The sequence below is a fragment of the Podarcis cretensis genome, assembly GCF_951804945.1.
Source record: "Podarcis cretensis genome assembly, chromosome: 16".
Lineage (NCBI taxonomy): Eukaryota > Metazoa > Chordata > Lepidosauria > Squamata > Lacertidae > Podarcis > Podarcis cretensis.
In genome coordinates this window covers 28041693-28061060 of record NC_137186.1, presented here as the reverse complement: position 1 = coordinate 28061060, position 19368 = coordinate 28041693, and the positions used below count along the sequence as shown (strand labels likewise).

At 44.6% G+C, this 19368-nt stretch overlaps 1 protein-coding gene across 6 annotated transcripts in view; it reads left to right on the top strand.

Moving 5' to 3' along the window:
- Nucleotides 1-19368, top strand: part of PISD (phosphatidylserine decarboxylase) — a 40624-nt gene that overhangs the window by 12627 nt on the left and 8629 nt on the right. The window contains exons 1-3 of one of the 6 annotated variants that reach the window (XM_079956908.1): nucleotides 6144-6236; nucleotides 14761-15190; nucleotides 17724-17889. The exons of 1 other annotated variant lie outside the window; for it this stretch is intronic. In XM_079956908.1, the coding sequence (XP_079813034.1) occupies nucleotides 15000-15190; nucleotides 17724-17889 (357 nt within the window). In that variant the 5' untranslated portion in view covers nucleotides 6144-6236; nucleotides 14761-14999. Of the gene's footprint in view, nucleotides 1-6143; nucleotides 6237-6951; nucleotides 7032-7257; nucleotides 7393-14524; nucleotides 15191-17723; nucleotides 17890-19368 lie in introns of those variants that run through there. 4 more of the 6 variants (XM_079956909.1, XM_079956907.1, XM_079956912.1 and 1 more) reach the window with 4 other exon arrangements.

The window sequence follows — 19368 nt, the reverse complement described above, 5'->3', positions numbered from 1 at the left end:
GTGTGGGTCTCACTTGGATGAGCGGTAATGCAGTCACCGGTGGTTGTAGTACCTGCAACATGGAGCTTTCCTTCACCAGGGCTCTAGGGTGGCCAATTAAATGAGTGAACTTTGGATGGCTTGATTCCATTAGGAACTAGATACAAAGGAGTGCAACTGCATAGTCTGTAGTTCTGATGCTCCTGTGTGTCTGTGTGTATTCAGCCAGTGACTCTGCAAGTGTTGAATACAAGGTCTGAGCTGTGCCAACCCTCTTGTTCCTGCTGGTCTGACTTCTGTGTCCTGTAGTTGACTCCTTGAGCAGAACAGCTTGTTCTGTTGGTGCTGAGGAATGTTTCTGGGACCGTTTTCTATTTCTCTCTGTGTTTCTGCAAGTGGTCTCTATGGTGTGTAAATGTGGTATGCCCCTTTTGCTTTAAAAACTGCTGGCACCCAACCTTTAGACTTTTGCATCTGCCCATTATCTTGCTCTTGTGGGGTGGGGTGGGGGATGAACACAGGTCATAGTTAATGCTCCTTTTTTTGATGTTAACATTTCTGTATAGCTTCCTCCTGCCCTGTAAATCAAGTGTCCCACCGCAGAGCCTCAAATCAAGTGCTAAGATGTTGGAATGCAGTGTTTACTGACAAGTCTGTGGCTTGGCTGGCCCCTAATTGCACCCCTGAATTGAATGCTTTGCCAAATTAATAGTAGAACGAGGGGGGCTGTCTTGCTTCTTGCTGCAAACAATGGGAGGCTTAAAAAATATAAAAGCTTGATTGTTCAAAGTGGAGTCTATTTTTGCTGACACCCCCCCCCCCATTGCAGGTTTTTTTGTATCCTTGGTCACAAATGACTGAGCTTTTCCCACTTCTGTATGGGTAATGAGTTGTGAAGTTGCCCATCACCAGGACAGGAATGGATTGCTGGGAGAGAGAGAGGGGGGCTCGCCCCTTGATTCAGTCTCCACTACACAGGGCTAGCCTATTTGTGTTGGTAGGAAGGTGTTACATTTTAAATTGCACTTGAGCTTGCTGCAAAGTGGCAAGGGTGCACAGAGTGAGAGTGTATAAAAGAGGCAAATTTCACAGAGAAGCAGTATCGGTCATTAGGACTGCTATGGCACTAATTTCATCAAATAAAAATTAGTTGTGTTCTGTCAGCTCATCCAGTTGTTGGAGCTTCCATTGCTGGTGTGAATCAAAACTGTTTTGTGAGATCAACATAAATTTATGGAAAAGTATGTCATAGAATCATAGAATTTGTGGAGTTGGAAGGGATTCCAAGGGTCATTTAGTCCAAACCTCTGCAATGCAGAAAACACAATTAAAATTCCCTGACAGATGGCCATTTGATTCCCAGGAGGTGTCAGCATTAAGTTGTTAACCTTGCTTTAAAGCAGGCTTCCTCAAGCCCTCCAGATGTTTTTGGCCTACGACTCCCATGATCCCTAGCTAGCAGGACCAGTGGTCAGGGATGATGGAAATTGTAGTCTCAAAACATCGGGAGGGCCGAGTTTGAGGAAGCCTGCTTTAAAGGCAGGGATGGAGTATAGCCTATGCCCTTTCAAATGTTGCTGCTGGGGCTACTGGGAGTTGCAGAGTCCAGCAACGCCTGGAGAAGGGCCACTAGTTCCCCGTTCTTGCTTTGACATAGAGCTCTGCTTCCAGCTTTTCCAAAGTTGGATCACACTGTGAATATGAGAGGGGGGTTTACTTCCATTTAATTAGATGAATGAAGATGGCTCAGATTGCATTGGGTAGATATGTTATCATGTGGCCAGGAGGCCGAGAATCCAAAAAGCATTTCCTGAATGTGTTCACAGGCTGTGTCCAAAGGGGTTAGAGGTCTTTAGGGAGAAGAAGCCTTTCCTCCAAAGAGCTCGGCATTCTTGCCACATTGATTTACACAAGGAAGCCTTGACCAAAGAATGTGCTTGTGTACTCTTGGCCGGATGAGAGCAGCTTTTCGCCTTGAGCTGCAGCTTGTTCATTTTATATTTTCCTTTGGTGTGTGAAAAAGCTCCCTACTTTTTTGTTAATGAAGAGACTCTTAGCCATTCTAGTGGGCTGCTTTGTGTCTTTGCATTTCAGAATGGATGTTTCTGTATGGCGCAGACCTGGGAATTCTGCATAAATGATTTTTCTACCCCTTCCAGTTGTTTGTTAGCTGCCTTGTTTGTTAGCTGCCTTGAGTACCATTTGTTGGAAAGGTAGAATGCAAATTGAGCAGCAAAAGTAACTTCTTTTACTATTCAGTTAATAAAGAGAATTTACAGTGGTACCTTGGTTTAATAACAGGTTAGTTTAACAACTTGGATTAAGAACGCTGCAAATCCGGAAGTAGGTGTTTTGGTTTGTTAACTTTGCCTTGGAAGCAGAACATGTTCTGCTTCCTGTTGAGAGTGTTCCATTTGTAAATTGAGTCCCCCGCTGCTATAGGAAAGCACGTCTTGGTTTAACAGCGCTTTGGTTTAAGAACGGACTTCCAGAATGGATTAAGTTAGTAAACCAAGGTACCATTGTATATCTCACTGATTTAGTGGCTAACAAAAAAAAAAACACTAGAAATATTAGCAACAAATTCATATAAAAGCAGCACAAAACAGCAGTGGGATAACCTTAGCAGCCAAGTATAATGATGGGTAAAATCAAAAGATCTACAACACTTGGGCAAATGAAAGGACATCTCGGTTTGCCTTAGACCAAGTTCCTTGTATAAGTGAACCCCTGTAAATTTGGCTCTCCTGTGTGCATAGGGTGAAATTCTCTGCATGCATTTAGTGGTCATCATAGGCTCAGATAAAGCTACTGAGAGAGGGTTAATTTGCTGAGCTTTTTGTTGTTTCCCCTGCTCCCCACTAGTTTATTTTCATTTAAATGTAAACGCCAAATACTATTGCACAATTGGGCTCAGAATAGATAATGGGAATGCTGCCTACAACCCAGGTAGAAAAGGTGCTGCCAAGATCCAAGAGAACTCTGTGAACTTTGGAGGAGCCCCAGTTCACAGTGACATCTGACACTGAGCACGCGGCGTGTAACCTGGCCTGTTCATGCAGCTTAGCCGTCCCCAGCTCTGGAGAGGGAACCTTAGTGTGATGGGCCATACTTTGGCACCTGACTAGCCCTAAAAAACAAGAAGCCCCAGTGGCGCTTCACCGACGTAGCCTTTCCTGGCGGAGGGGAGTGGCATGCATTGATGAGTGATCCACTCTGATGACATGGCACACTCTGCTGAAAGGGTACAAATTGCATCTGTGGGCTCTGTTGCAATGTGATATCTCCTTCTGCTGGAGATCCTGACTCAGAAAATAATCAATGGAAAACCCCAAGCAGGGATTCCTTTCCTGAGCCTAAGTTTGCTGCCGGTACAGAATGAACTGTAATGTGGGTCAGTCTGGCTGCATTGCCAATACGTATAGTTAAAATGAGTGAAAAGTAGCCTCAGCAAGCAGCCTCCTCTATCTGCAGTGTGAACTTAATGGACAGGGTTATTGTAAGTGTATTTTGAACACCTGGAAATGTAATAACAAATTTGTTTTGCTGCCTCATAGCCCAAAATTTCCAGATGGTGTACATAAAAATAATTAAAACAGAATATAAAAGAATAAAAAGTACAGTAAAACAATAGTATAGGTAGATCGCTAGATGCAGAGATGTGAGACAGAAAATGTTTCAAAACAATTTCCCCCCAATGCTTCATTTTTCTGTGGAAAAATAACAGCTATTTGATGTTAGCAACTCTGAGTGGGAGAAAAGCCAGAGATAAATGTATAAATAAGGAAATGGTTGTTCAGGAAACCACATAGTGTTAAATGGGGAAAAAATGACTTCTTTAAAATTCTGCCTGTAGTTATTCCACAGAAGCCACGTGTCTTTGACTCTGTACCTTCTGAGTCATTTTTGAGCAAATAATTATTTAGCAGGTTGAGAGAGAAGAAGAACGCCAAACGTTTAAAATCTAGAGTCATCTCCTCAGAGATACAGAAGTTAAGCTGTGCTAAAATTATTGGGAAGAATTGTTGTAGTGGTTATTCTTTTATTTTATTTTCATTTATGAATCACTTCTCATGAGGCATCTCAAAGCGATTTAGTATATAATATGAACATATATAAAACAGTTACACATATGCAACAGTTTGAAACAATTGCATATATAAAAACAAATTACACACACATAAACATGTTTGCAACAACAACACATACACCAAATCAGTTCAGATCCCATACAGTTACCAGTCTTTGCTGTATGCATGCTGGTATCTGTGATTTTCAGAACCTTGCAATACTGAGAACTAGAAACACTCACTGCTTTTATAATCCACTTTGGAATGAACAAAACTTGTCCATCAGTATTTAGAATGCATGCTGCTTTTCCAATGCAGCTCACCTAAAGAAAAACAAGCTCAAATAAAACACAAAGTAGTTAACCAGTACTAGCTAATATCCCTCTGCATAAATAAGCTTTACATTCTGTTGAGAAAGTTGTGAGGGAACAGGAACCTAGAATCCTCAGAAAAGCTCGTACACTAAAGACACTGCTCTGTACAGCTAATGGCATCACTTGGCATAGCAAAGGGTTTTGGAGCAAGGCCTGGGTAATTGTATGGGATGGTAGTGGTTTGTTTAGGGTAGAACCACTTGGTGCCTTGTTGGCAAACATATAATATTCCCAACCCTGTGACACCTGGCTTCTGTGGAATAACTACAGGCAGAATTCACAACCCACAGTCCTCCAGGGGGTGGAGGACCCACAAGGTAACTTCTTGAATCAAAGCCTGGCTGGGGAAGACATTATATCATCTCTCACCATCTGATTCTCCCTGCAGATCATGAAGACAGTACTGACCTAGATCAGGGGTAGGCAACCTAAGGCCCATGGGCCACAAGCGGCCCACGGGGGTCGTTTAACCGGCCCCCGAACCGGCCCCGAACCGAGCCGCCTGCTTGGCAAGTCCCCGCGCGCTGCGCTAAACCAGCGCAGTGGGGGGGCTCACTTCCACAGTGCTGAAATCGCATCTGTGCAGACGCAGGAAATTGTGGGTGGGTGCGCTCATGTGCGCGCGCAGTCCGGCCCATGAAGGGATCTCCACTGGAGTGAACCGGCCCAGGCGAGGTAAACCTTGCCGACCCCTGACGTAGATGGACCAACTGCTCTGACTCAGTAAAAGTTAGCTTCCTTTGAAGGCTGTAGCTCAGTGGCAGAACCTTGGCTTTGCATGCAGAAGTTATCGGGCACAATCCATGGCAACATTGTCAGGTAGGACTGGGAATAGCCCGTCTGAAACCCTGGAGAGCTACTAAGGTAGAGGGACCCAATGATATGTCTCTGTGTAAATAGAGCTTCCTGTGATCCTTACGAAGAGCACATATGCAAAACAGAGACATTTCTACAAAGAAAATCTATTGGGGAATGCTACAAAACATTTAGCTATGCCAACATTTTTTAGCCAGAATTTTGCCAATTTTTATTTATTTTCATTTATTTAACAAGATTGGTATTCCTCCTTAATCAAACAAATCACTAAGTGCTTTATTTGTTTGCAGGAAAATTTCTACCATGCATTTATTTGCAAAGCAGAAGGCACAAGGCAGCTTATAATAAACCAAAATGAAGCACTATAGCAATAATATAGATTAAATAATATATTAGTATAGATTAAAAAAGCAGATTGCTAATACAATACAAAGCAGGCAGAACAATACAAAGTTGCTAAACAAATGCAACGGAAACCCCTTTCTGGAAAAGTTGCAGCCGCTGCTATGCTACCATCTGGCTTCTTCTGGTTCCTGGGCAGAGGCTTGCACAATCTGCCCACCCCTGAAGGACTGTCTGCTTGTCGGGAGAGGAAGAGTATATTTGGTGCCTGGCATCAGCAAGTGTTTATGGCTGTGGCTGGCCGATAATTTTGACTGCAAACTTGTGAGTTGCTGGTTTAAATATGTTTCCTGGAAGTGCGTAGGGATAAGTGGAGGAGGAATGTGAGTTAAGATCTGGAAAGTGTGGTTATTGTTCCTTTTGTCTGGAAGCTGGAGAAGTGCCCCAGTCAACTAAGCTTGGAAACAGTGAGAAAGGGGACTTAGTGGACAGAAGGAGGGGCTTGCCCTCCCTCTCCCTTCCCACAGTGGTTTATAAAAGGAGCTGGAGTAACAACAGTCTGCAGTTGGAGCCGGTGACAGTACAGCGGAGCCAGGATTTGAGGAAGGCAGTCACCATCCCAGCCTACAGCGCCCAACCTTTTGCCCTTGCAAAGGTGCTTGAGAGCCCCTGAAGATCGGGTAGCTAAATATATTCACATGGTCTATAGACCCTTTTGATTTCTGTTTCTCCTCTGTAGAGAGTCTTTTCGTGTGAATAAAATTTTAATTACAGTCCTGAGATAGAAAGATGAGGTAGTTTTGAGTTTCCCCTCTTTAATGGGGTTTCTTTTATGACAGGGTTGTAGCCTTGAAAAGCATCCAAATTAGTTCAGGATAAATGATCACACTATTCAGAAAGTCCACACAAAAGTGTGATGCTCTTTAATCCACTGTGTGTAGAAAGTACTTTGGACTTCCTATAAACCGGTTTAGTGCTTTCCCCAAAGCTGCTCTTTCAGACCAAGAGGGCTTCCTTTTTCAAACTTCCTTTTTCAAGCCTCAGCCTGAAATATTTTGGGGGTTTGTAAGAGTCCTAATGACTCATCAGCAGCTTCCCAGCCCCCTGCTGGTCTCTGTACAGGCTGGGCAGAGCCTGTGAGCAACTGGTGGGAGTCAGAGTGCCTTGTTATCATCATGAGTTTTATTGCCCCTCCTTCCTCACTCTTAGGCTTTCTGCCTTGCCGCCTCCTCTTAAAGAAGCACGAGGCATATTCTTGCATTTGGGGGATATCTGTGTTTTATGACAGAGATGGAACAACCTTAAGAGTTCTAATCCCGCAAGTCCGAGTAACTGAAACTTCAACTGAAAGAGGCAGTTTCCACTTTCTGTTGATCTCTTAATGAATGTACCAGACTGAGCCGGGTGTTCTGAGCCTGCACTCCATGGGAGGATGCGTAAAGGGTATTTTGTTATTGCAAAATTTCAGATTCTATGTTGAGATGTATATAATTTATCTCTTACTTGTTACAAGCTTCCTCACTGTCTAAATATGAGGTGGTGGTGGTCGTGATGATGATGATGATTATTAATTGAATTTATATACCACCCTATACCCAGATGTCTCGGGGCATTTTTTGCCCTTTTGTGTGTTTTTTAGAAAGAAGTGGGGGTTGTTATTCAGATTATTATTTTTTGGTCTATGTTAAATCTACAGCAGTGATCCTTTACATGTAGCCTGGAAGAGTTTCTACCAAAAACAGCTATTTGGGCAAGGTTGCTTTAGTTCTGAACCAGGGCTTCAGCTTCCTGGCAGTCTTGCATGCAAAGATGTGAGTTGCGGAAAGCTTTTTCTTCCTGGGAATATGCTTGAGAATTTAATTGCTTGTTAAATATTTAGTTGACATAATGTAAACTACTTTCTACAATGCACGTGCACATTCTCCTGCTGTTACAATAATAGTATTAAGAGATAGTGCCCCTGTTTATTATAATTGCATCTGCTTGATGTGATTTTAATAAATGGGGTGAGGACTTCGTGAAGGGGGTGCTGATAATGTCAGTGAAAGTTATTTCCTAATGTTATTTCTATGGTTTTCACATGGAAATAACTACCATATTTAAGACACCCCCATGTATAAGATGCCTCCTATTTTGGAGGACCCCGATTTAAGAAAATGGGATATCCGTGTATAACACACTCTCAAAATTTGGACATTATTTTTAAGGAAAAAATATGGTACATGAAAAAATATGGTACTTCCCATTTGAGAAATAAAAACATCATCAGAATAATTGGAGAACTTTAAGTAGCATTTCATTTGCCCTGGCTGTGGCATTCCTCTTAAGCAGCCTTTGCCACCCAGGTGCCCTTCAGATGTTGTTGGACTGCAGCCCCAGCAGCAGACAGATAATTCTTTCCCATAACCTGACCCTTCTATAGCTGGAGAGATTGAACCTTGGACTTCCTGTGTGCAAAGCACCTGTTTTGCCACTGACCTAAAGTAGTGGTAGAGTAGAGAGCCCTTTCAGCACTTGTGTACTGTCAAATTTTTACAAAGAGTTAATAAAAACAAGAAGTTTGCCTTCAGTTGAATGTATACATAATTGCATTGCCATTCTCTGCCACATGGTGAAGGCTGTCTGGAAAATCATGTGACTTCTTTCAGTTTGTGTCAGACGCATGATTTATGTTTCTGTTGTTAGGTCAGATTTAGCATGTGCTGTCTTGATAACTGAATGCTCCTTTCTTTGCAGGATTTCCCTGCACACAGCAAAGTAACATTTCAATTCTTCCTGACATGTAAGCTTTCTATGTGCAAGGATATTGTTGCTATTATTATTGTTCTTAACAGAGGAGAATTCTGCCATGTGAGTCTCCCTCTGTAGCCTGAAGTGTTACATCCAAGAAACACATTTATTAATCTGCTGTTTATAAATAGGTGAAGATTGCCAGATCAGCTTATTTGAGCAGTCAGAATCTAAGTTGATTATAATTCAGCATATCGCCCTGTAAATATACATAATTTTTAATCACCAAAGTATTAATCAAAAGTGAGGAAAAAATAAGGCTGTCTAGCCAGGAGCTTTTACCACAGTTTTGTTTGTATGTAGACTAAAAGATGGTCATTCTCTTGGGTTTACAGAGGTGTGGTGAGTGTCGTGGAACTGGAATATTTGAGTGAATTTAAAGCCAGGGTGAGGGAGAAATTCACTTCAGTTTACTTTTAAAGGCAAATTTACCAGATTCACACTTTCTGAAAAGATATGCAAACAAACACAAGGCCTTCCTTTAAAAATTGCACCACACTGAATGAATTACAGTGCAGTTGCCCAGCCAAGCAATAAGTTGTGTTTTAAGCATACAGTTGTACCTTGGTTCTCAAACGCCTTGCGACTCAAACGTTTTGGCTCTGGAATGCCACAAACACAGAAGTGAGTGTTCCAGTTTGTGAATGTTCTTTGGAACATCCTACGTGGCTTCCACAGCTTCCAGTTGAGTGCAGGAAGCTCCTGCAGCCAATTGAAAGCCGTTTCTTGGTTGTTGAACATTTTCAGAGGTCGAATGGGCTTCCAGAACAGATTCTGTTCGACAACCAAGGTGCAACTGTATATTTGGGTAAAGTATGCATGAAAATGCATATACAGTATTTGTGAAAACAGCATACAAAAATACATTATATTAGGGGAAATTGCTTTGCAAAAACATGTATATTAGTCAAAATTGCATTAAAAGGGTGCTTATTAGGATAAATTTGCCCTAAAATGCTGATTAATTTCCATGAGGATTTTTTTTCTTAAATTCACAAATTTCCACAGAAACTGAATTTAAGACTGGAAAAACATGACACTGAGACCCAATACTGACATATCTATTCTCCATTTAAAGCAGTCAGTTCCAAGAAAGTGCTCTGATGAGATGGAATGTTGGGGTGTTTCTCTCTGTTGCCCTCTTAGACTGCAATCTTGGGGGTCAGGTGGATAAGAGTACAGTCGTATCTTGGATCCCGAAGGCCCTGGAACTCGGATGTTTTAGCTCATAAACGCCACAAACCCAGAAGTGATTGTTCTGGTTTGCAAACGTTCTTTTGGAACCTGAATGTCTGATGGGGCTTCCACGGCTTCCGATTGGCTGCAGGAGGTTCCTGCAGCCAATCAGAAGCTGTGATTTGGTTTTCAAACGTTTTGGAAGTCGAATGGACTTCTGGAATGGATTCTGTTCGACTTCCAAGGTATGACTGTACTTGGCAAACTCTATCCCTTTTCCCAGGTGGCAGCAAAGTTCACGAAGTACAACCTGATGTTGCAAGTGAGATGCTTAAAATCTGGCTGCAGGACTTTTGTGCTTTTTTTGGCTCCTGAAGTACTTGAGACCAGAGCTCCTTTTAGAGCCACTTGGTATTAGTGCAAGGCCAGGAAGTGCATCAGGGTGAAGCTGGAACTTCCAGTTGAAAAAGTCAGAAGAATTTTCAGTGTTAATAAGAAAAAATAAATATGGACTCTACATTTAATTCTTTAAAAAAGCAATGAAATAAATGTAGCAGGAAAGCTAAACTTTGCCTTAAGAGCATAATGATTGTTTTTCTTCAGGGACTTGCAAGAGTTTCTCTTTTTGAGCATAGCTTTAAGGGCTGAACTGAGCACTTCCGTCTCTCTTGGCCACTTCCTCTGGGGAACTTTCTACTCTGTGAAGCCTGCATGTCTCTCTCTTTCTCTTGTGAATCAGGTAGCCATCTTTTTGCCTTTCTGTTTTTCTTTACTGAAGAAATGGACCCTGCAGGTGCAGGGGTTATGAACAGACAGCACTTGCTTGACCAGGGGTGGGGGGCAGGTGAGGGCTTTGAATGGGTGGCCAGCCCTGCGTAGATGATATTCTTCACTTGCATTCTGAAGCCTTGGCTGTCTCTTCTCTTCAAGCAGCATTTGGCAGTGATTTCAGCATTTCACCTCCAAATCAAGAATGCCCAGTATTTGCTTACCCATGGATAAAATGTTTTTTCAAGGGCCTTAGAAATAAACTGGCGGAGGGTATTGTTTTTGTTTGTTACAATGTTTGTACTGTGTGTGTGTGTGTGTGTGTGTGTGTGTGTGTGTATACATACATACATACATACATATAATCACCCTGTGATCACCAGATGAAGGATGATATAGGTAGGAAATTAAAATAATGACCCCTGGGAATGGCAGGTAGTCTCCTACTAGGAGCTCACTCTTGGCCCCTGCTCAGCTGATGCCATGACCTTTGTCCTTTGTTTACTTGTGATCTGCATCTACCATTCTTCATAAATGGGTCCATTGGGATGCATCCAGACCAAGTTAGGCCCCATTCAAACCAATGGATAAAGGTGCTTGATGACTTAATGGTTCCCAGAACTTTAGAAAGTTTTCTCCTACAGAGTTGCTCATATTTTAGTTGGGTGTCTAGGACTTGGCCTTATTGATATGGTGTTGGGAAAGCATTTTATGTATTTTGTGATGTTTTTACATTTATTTGTTTTAAATAGCTTTTATGTGTTGTATTATATACTGTTAATCTGCTTTGAGACCTTCTCTTTTGTATAAAGTGACTGATGAATGTAATTATTATGAATAATAATAATCCCTAGTCTCACTGATTTCAATGGTAACAAAGTTCAGCTAACTTACTCTGGATCCAGGCCATTGAACTGCATTCTTTGCTTCTCATCCAAAGAATGAGATGTTTTTCTCGGCTGTATATAAGCCTGTTTCTACATCCATACTTGAGTGAAGTTAAAAATTCAGTGGAAGTAGTGAGTGGCTAGAAAATGCAGTGATACCATAATCATGAAAAAGAGTATTTGATTTAAGACACTGCCCTAGATTGACAGATCATTTCTGCAGAGGAACTTGGAGCTCAGAAGAGAAACCCAGCAGTAAATGCCCATTTCAGTAAGACCTTTCAGGAAGCGAGGCAGTTGAGTGTCATCCTCAATTCTGCTTTGCTTCAAAACAGAGGCAGGCCTTCCTAGAGATAGTTGCCTTAAGTGGTAGGTTTTGGGTGTTGCTAAGGGTAACAGCAGGTGGCTAAGGGACGCAGGTGGCGCTGTGGGTTAAAGCCTCAGCGCCTAGGACTTGCCGATCGAAAGGTCGGCGGTTCGAATCCCTGCGGCGGGGTGCGCTCCCGCTGCTCGGTCCCAGCGCCTGCCAACCTAGCAGTTCGAAAGCACCTCCGGGTGCAAGTAGATAAATAGGGACCGCTTACCAGCGGGAAGGTAAACGGCGTTTCCGTGTGCGGCTCTGGCTCGCCAGAGCAGCGATGTCACACTGGCCACGTGACCCGGAAGTGTCTCCGGACAGCGCTGGCCCCTGGCCTCTTAAGTGAGATGGGCGCACAACCCCAGAGTCTGTCAAGACTGGCCCGTACGGGCAGGGGTACCTTTACCTTTACCTTTAAGGGTAACAGCAGATTGGAAGACAGGTAGGTCTGATCCCTAGAGTGCAACAGCAGGAACTACCCCTGTGTAAGCCCAGTGGAAATGAGCAGGACCTCTGCATTTTAAGGCCAAGGTGAAGGAACCTCCTGCTGGATGTTTGGCTGTGATGCTTTCCAGGAGCCTGGGGTCCTCTAGATGTTTGGGGCTAAAACTTCCATATGTCCCAGCCAACAAAGCCATATTTCCTACTCCAGCACAACGTTGCTGGCTGGGGCTGCTGGAAGTTGTAGTTTAAAACATCTGGAAGGCATTGAGTTGGGGAAGGCTGTGGTTTCCAGTGTGGCAGAAGAGATGGGGGTTATGGAACAGTCCATAGACTGCTTCACTGATGAGGGGAAAACATTTGGAAATGACTTCTGAATAGCACCAAGTGGAATATGCTGTTTGTAATGATTGCAATCTGCCCTGGCCTTTTCTGCATGGAAGAAGGCAGCATGAAAAAAGGTTGCTGAACAAATTCCCGGTGTGGGAGACTCAGGAGAGCAGACTCAGCCCATCTGGAATGCGAGGGGGAGGGGAGAAAGTCATCCTACCACCATTACTCAAGCCACTCTTTTGTCCAGTTGCCCCCCCCCCCCAGCACTTTAAGGATTGGCTGTGTTTCTTGGGAGCTTGGTGAAAGAAGTATTGCTTGGCTTAACAGAAAGCCATGGCAACCTGAGCAGGCAGATGACAGAAATTCCCAGAGTATTGGCAAGGAACATTCTTCTCCACCACCGTAGGCATTGAGCCTGAGCAGACACGGCTGGCTCCCGGAGACTGCAGCCCAGCGGCCTCAAAAGCTACCCGCAGGTCAGCTACAGTGGCTGCTGGCTAAGGAAGCCTATCATTCCTTGTCAGGCCTGTTGCTACAGCTGTTGCCCCAGACACAGCAGTGCCAACAGTTCGGTGGTACACGGCGCTGTGGTCATTGTGTTCTAGGAATGCCTGGGTGCATTTCCTAGGTGAGAGGAGGCTGGAGAGCTGAGCTGGAGATGGAGCCCTTAAAAGTGCACTCCATCCTGTTTTTTATTTGCAAATATAATGGAAAGAAAGAAGAGGTTAATTGATAGACAGAGATATATTAAACAAACCATTGCCAATTGACCCAGGAAAGCCCTGCTGTATTTGGCAGTTTTGCTGATTTTGAAATGCTGTCTTTGGGTTCCTGCTTTGTGGTTGTGCTGCTGGGTCCTTTGCCTGCTTGGATCCCTTTCTTTCTTTGGGCCTTAGCAGGCAGAAGGAGATCATGTTCTAGAGCAGCCTGGTGCCTTTCAAATGTTTTGGACAGCAACTCCCATCAGCCCCACCCAGCACAGCCATTCAAGGATGCTGGGGCTGATGGAACTTGTATTCTAAAACATCTGGAGGGCACCAAATCAGCAAAGGCTGCTCTGGAAACTGGCCGGGTGCAAGGGGGTGCATAGAAAGATAGTAATCTAATTTAGAATGTAGTCACCACAAATTTTATAAATTTGAAGCAATGGTAAAGGCTGAGAATTAATGGAAAACCAGAAGAAACCAGTAAGAAATGAATGCTGTTGTGTAACTCACATTCACAACAGTGAGGCTTGTGCAGGAGGAACTGGTGTCATTAGTTTTGTCCAGCAACAATGGCCTTCAAATGTGGTGCTAACTGGTATTTATGTGGAAATAAGCTTCCTTGAAATCATGGGCAGCATTCAAGTGTACATGTTGGATGAATTTAAGAAATAGGGAATATCTTTGTGGCCATTAGTTAAATAAGAAGGACTTGCTTCTCTATACCAACGTCCTGTCCAAAATAAGCAAATATTTCTGCATTTTGGCTGTGCCAGGGGACCAGTAACGAAGTTAATGGTTTTCTTACTAAACATTGTTTCTTGACTAAACAACTCTACTTTGCTTGGCTGTTACTTTGAGAATAAAGTCCAATATAAGCAGGTTTATTTTGGTCTGTGCCTCTGGCCCTCTTAACTTCCATGGTTGGTCAGTCCTCCTCTTACCGCCCAGGTTTAGTCTATAATATGACCTGAGTAGTCACAGGCTTTGAGGTGCAGCCTTTGGGAAATGAGAGAAAGAACAATATACACTTGTGAATATTCATAAATATGTGCCTCCTGAGTTTTTTGTTTTTGTTTTTTAAGAATCTGCTTAAGAGTTTGCCTCTGCCTATTTCTCCGGGAAGAGATGGCTGATTCCTGTGGCCTCCATCTGTTCCTAGCTGTGCAGCATGCGATAGAGGGCCTCCTGTAGGCTCAGTGGGGGGCATTCTTCTTGTCTGCGATGGGAGGCTCCCTCCCTGCTTGGAGTGGTGTGTGCTTTGGCTGGGCAATGTGGGCAGGAGATGTTTCTCTGGCAACATGAGTGCTGCATGCAGACCTGACTGAACAGCAGCCCACAACTGAGGGAGATGGAGTTGCTGCACTGCAGAGTCATAGTTGGGATTGCCTCCCCCTTCCCTTCCCTTCCCTTCCTTTCCCTTCACTTCCCTTCCCCTCCCCTCCCCTCCCCTTCCCTTCCCCCTCCCCCCTCTCTGCCTGCTCGCTTGCATTGAGCCTGGCTATAGGGAGAGATGTGCAGGGCTGGCGGGCTGCACTTCTGACAATAGTGCATCAGTCCTCGCAGGCAGCTCCAGATTCGTTGGCGCCGGAGCCCGGCTCCAATGGCAGCCCCTGGCTGAAGCAGAGCCTCATAGCGCAGGGCTGGCATGTGGGAAGGGCTTGCTTTTGTCTCTGCAGGAGGATGTCGGACTGTGACACAATGCTTGTTTGTTTGCAATAGCTGAGACCGTCCTAAGAGGGCAAGAGGCAGGGGCAGATCGGAGGAGGGAAGACCGGCAGCCAGCAGCGGCGGCAGGGGAAATTGAGAGCCGTGACATCGCACCTTTCCCTCTTGTGCCCAGAAGTGAGTGAGGGAAAGAGAGGCAGAAGAGAGGAGGAAGGAAGAGAAAGATTGAGAGAGAGAAAGAGGACGATGTGTCAGTCAAGCGCCCTGCAGGGACCAGAGCTGCACTCAGGGAAATGGTGAGATGCTGCAAAGCTTTATCTAACCCTCCTCGTTCTTGCTGCAACCTCCACAAAGTTAGAATTCATGTCCGGAGGCTGAGCTCAGGGAATGGTGGCAGCAGTGGCAGCTGTGCTGGGGAGCAGCACCCGCAGCTGGAAAATCCGGGCCCAGGTGGGGGCACCCCAAATAGGAGAGCCCGTTTCAGGTACTGTCTAGCATATGTTTTGCTTTGTCAGAAGGTGCTGGAAGGAAGGGGGAGGGGGGAGGAAGGGAGGGAGGAAGAGTGGCAGCTGCCTGCAAAGCCTTTGTTTGGCCCAATTTACTCCCAAGCTCTTTATGCGCTTGATTGACAGTCAAAGTGGGTGTTGCACTGGAGTTGGGCATCCTTTCCCCCTTCCAAGCCTTTTTGAGGAGTGGGGCAAGAGTGAAATAGAGCAGCTGGGTGTGTGTGTGGAAAAGAAGGGCCATGTGGGGGCAAGCAAGGATGCTTTACAGCTAGCTGCAGCTCTGCGGGGATTGGCCCATGATTGTCTGCAGTGAAAGGGGGGAGATGGAGGAAGAAGAAGGAGGCAAGAGAGAGGCATCTTTTTCTTTGAGCTCCCTTCTGTGGGTCCAGCCAGTGAGAGGAGGCTGAGCAGCTTCCATGAGGCCCCATTACAGCCTCCCCCCTCCAGGCCAAGCTTCCCTTTGAAGATTAGTAAACTTTACTCTTCTTTGGTCCTAAGGAAACCTGGCTGCCCCTTATTTGTGGGGAATTGCTTGAGCCTTCATTGACCTTGTCAGGATCCCAAAGCACTCCTATTCCCCAATTTTCACTCTGGGTCCAGATCCTGACCAGTATGTGTGCTTAGAAGCGTCCCATAGGCTATCTTGCTGCTTCCTCCTTAGAAGGAAGTAAAGGGATGTGTTCTTCTTCTCTCCCTGATATGGGTGGACTGTGTGTGGGCAATGAACAGGCCTACTAAGCAAGTGATCACTTTCAGGCTCAAAGGAGATTGAAGTGCCAGTGGCTGCAGCCAAGTGGAGTTTTTTTCAGTTGTTGTTCCAAAAATGCAGGTAATTTAAAACAGAAAAGCAGAGAATTACCTGTCCAGAAAGAATAATCAAAACAGCACTGGTCTCTCCCAGTCGTATCTTTTTTTTTGCTTTTGTCCAGTGAGAGGTTCCTCTGGCTTCAGTCCCATGGCAAGAGGTGTAAAACCCCTTGACTTTATGAAGGCCCAGGGAAATGTTATAGAAAAAAAAATAAGGGGATTGGCTTTTGCTGCCAAACTCCCCAAGGGACCGAGTCCCCTAAGTCCACGATCGGTCAGAGATCAATTGATGGGGGCAAGATCCATAGAAAGCAAGGCAGATCTTTATTTTTCTGTTGCAACAGAGTTCCCTCCCCTCCTTGCAAGGAGGTAGGAGAGACCCAGAACAATGGTGCGCAAGCCCCTATAAAGACTTTTGAAATTGCCTACCCTGTAACCCAAGACCACCCCCCAAAACATCATACATACATCACAGAAGGAGGCGGTCTCCAGCAGAAATTTGAGAGTGTTGCTTCTCTCCCATCTGCCAGGATACCTGATATTTTCTGGGTAGCCTGGCCATTCCTTTGAGATGATAAACACTTTAGTTCCTGAATCTCTTACACATATTGATAGTTTAACAGATACTTGACAGACTGTATTTGCAGGGAGGTGTAAGCCCCTACAGTCCAAAGACAATTGGAAAGCTTTTCCCATTTCCTTCCTCCTTGCAGAGAAATATTTGAGGTCAATTTGGGAGAGTCAAAATGGCTTCAGGATTACTCTCCTGTACTATTTCCGATACGTAGTTTATATCCTTACGTATGTGTTTGCCTTGTACATTTATGAACATTTATTCTATATTTGAGACCTTAGAATTCTTATAACCACCCTGGAAGTGGAGTGAACCTTTGGTGCTTAGTAGCAGGTGTGTTCTGCTTTAGGCGAGACCTTTTGGTCTCCCTGGATTGCTCAGGATGCAACATTTTCCTGGTTTCATGCAGCCCTGCTGCTGTAGGATCCTATCCCTGGCTCTGTGCAGGACCTGTTACTGGCTGGTAACTTTTAGCCTTAGCAGCTCCTTCACTAGGATTTGCCTGACAAAGTTTATTTGGGACCCCAAAAGAAAGGCAGGAAACCCCCTCTGTGCTCTTTTGTACACAGTAGTAGTTTGGGTACGATTACTGCAAGCCCCACAGAAATACAGGTTCTCAAATAGCAGGGAACAAGGCTGGGGCCATGTTGGATTCATCCTACAGCGTCAGTGGGAAGATAGACCTTCCATTACTTGGTAATAATGCCTCTCTGCCATCCTCTATTACAGCTCTTTTGCTGCAGACAATTCCATGTCCACACTGAATTATATTTTAGAGAGTATTCTGTCTTTTCCAAATGTGTCCTTGCTTTCTTTCTAGTGGTTTATGGGTGAAGCCTTTTATTGAGTGGTTCTAAAAAGTACAATGTGGCTTAGGCAGGTCAGCCTAAAGACAGCCTTGCTTCCCTTCTGAAACAACTGCTGAGTAGCAAGTACACTCTCACACTCGTTCCTGGCCTTTTATTTTGGGGAAAGAGCAAGAGCGGGTGGATGGGCAGGTGGTAGGGTAGAGATGTTCCCGTGTCCACAGAGAGGTGCTTCTGATTGACCAGGTGCTTGACTTTTGAGAGTCATCAGTGCCTGAGCTCAAGTTGGCTGACCGTTTTGTGTGTGTGTGTGTGATCCTACAGGTTGCAATTTCCCCAGCTGGCCCTGAGGCGGAGGTTGGGCCAGCTAAGCTGTATGTCTAGGCCCGCTCTGAAACTCCGTTCTTGGCCTCTGACTATTCTCTATTACCTTCTGCCTTTTGGTGCTCTTAAACCCTTGACCAGAGTGAGATGGAGGCCTATGAGCAGGGTAAGTGCTTGCAGGTTTGTACTGCGCTTTCTGACGCCCTATTTGGAGGAGGAGGGTGGCTGTTAGCAGGGAGAAAAGGCTGAAGTAGAGCTGGCGTATGGAGCCCTTCCCCTGCCACCCCTTTCTCAATCACATCACTAGTGGAGCTTCTGTGCTTGGAGACCATTTCCTTCTAGTGGATAATTTCACCTGCTAGCGCCATGTGTGGAAGTTAGGTGTGGAATCAGCTCCTAGAGAGAAAATGAGAGGAAAATTCTGGATAAGCCAAGGTGCATTTATTATGATGTGAAGATGGATGTTTGCTTACGCCATCCATGGCTGCTGAGAGGGCATAGACCCTCACTGGGCACTCTGATATTTTGGGAGACTGACGCTGCACATGTTGCAGGAATGCTTTGTTGCATCCCTTCATGCAAACATGTCTGTGCCAGACCTCTGCGGGTGTGCAGTACATGAACGGACACTGTCAACTTGTATAGCATAGGAGTTTTTAAAACAAGCCATTTGTGCCTTAGTCATGCTGGTATTACAAGCATATTGTGCCATTATTTTGAATATAATTGTGTCGTGCCAGGAAACTGCTGGGCAGGAGTCTACCTTCACAGCCATTTCATTCATTTCCCCCCCCCTTTTTTTTAATGGGAATAGTGTTGCCAAGAAGAATTATCTGAAAAATCATTAGCGTGATCTTCAGAGTGGCTATTGCTCACTTACTTTTCGGTCCAACTACTTTTATTTTAAAGCTTCCTCCTTTCCTCCTTCATCTGAAGTCCATTTCAGGCAGCCACAAGAGAATCTTATGAGCAGGCAGTCATGGCTATAAACCTCACGTCCCTTTTCTTTCAGGGAGCTCAGGGTGGTGTGTATGGAGATTATCTGATTTTTATCGTCACAACCAGTGCTTTTTTTCTTTAAAAATGTTTAGGGGTACTCTCATTTTGACTCAAGAAAATCACCATTTTATACTTCAGTTTGGGAAAAATAAATACAGTAAATGGACAAAAGTACGAAGATTCACAAAATGTTTAGGGGTATGCGTACCCCTGCGTCCCCCCAGAAAAAAAGTACTGGTCACAACTAACCTGTAAAGCAGGCTAGGCAGGCAGAGGGATTATTTTCTCTCCTCTGCTGCACAATATTGAATTCTATTAAAGTGATTTTGGCCATTCAACAGTTGCCTCCAACAGCCTTCCCTTCAGAGTGTCTGTTTTTCCTCTGTGCAGGCAGCACTCTACATTTGAGCACCCACCTTCCAAACTGAAGTGGGCCTGTTGCATGCTTCTGAAACAGAACTGTGAATAAAAAGGGGTGGTGGCAGGGGGGTGCCTAAAAGAACAAAATCTACTGACAAGGAGCTGCTGACTAATGCATAGCCCACCAGCAGTTTTTAATGGCATGCTGTGTGTTGCAGTCTGTGGTTTTCCCAAATGTGTAGCCTTTCATTGTTTCCAAATGGTAGAGCAGAAGCTCACCTAAAAA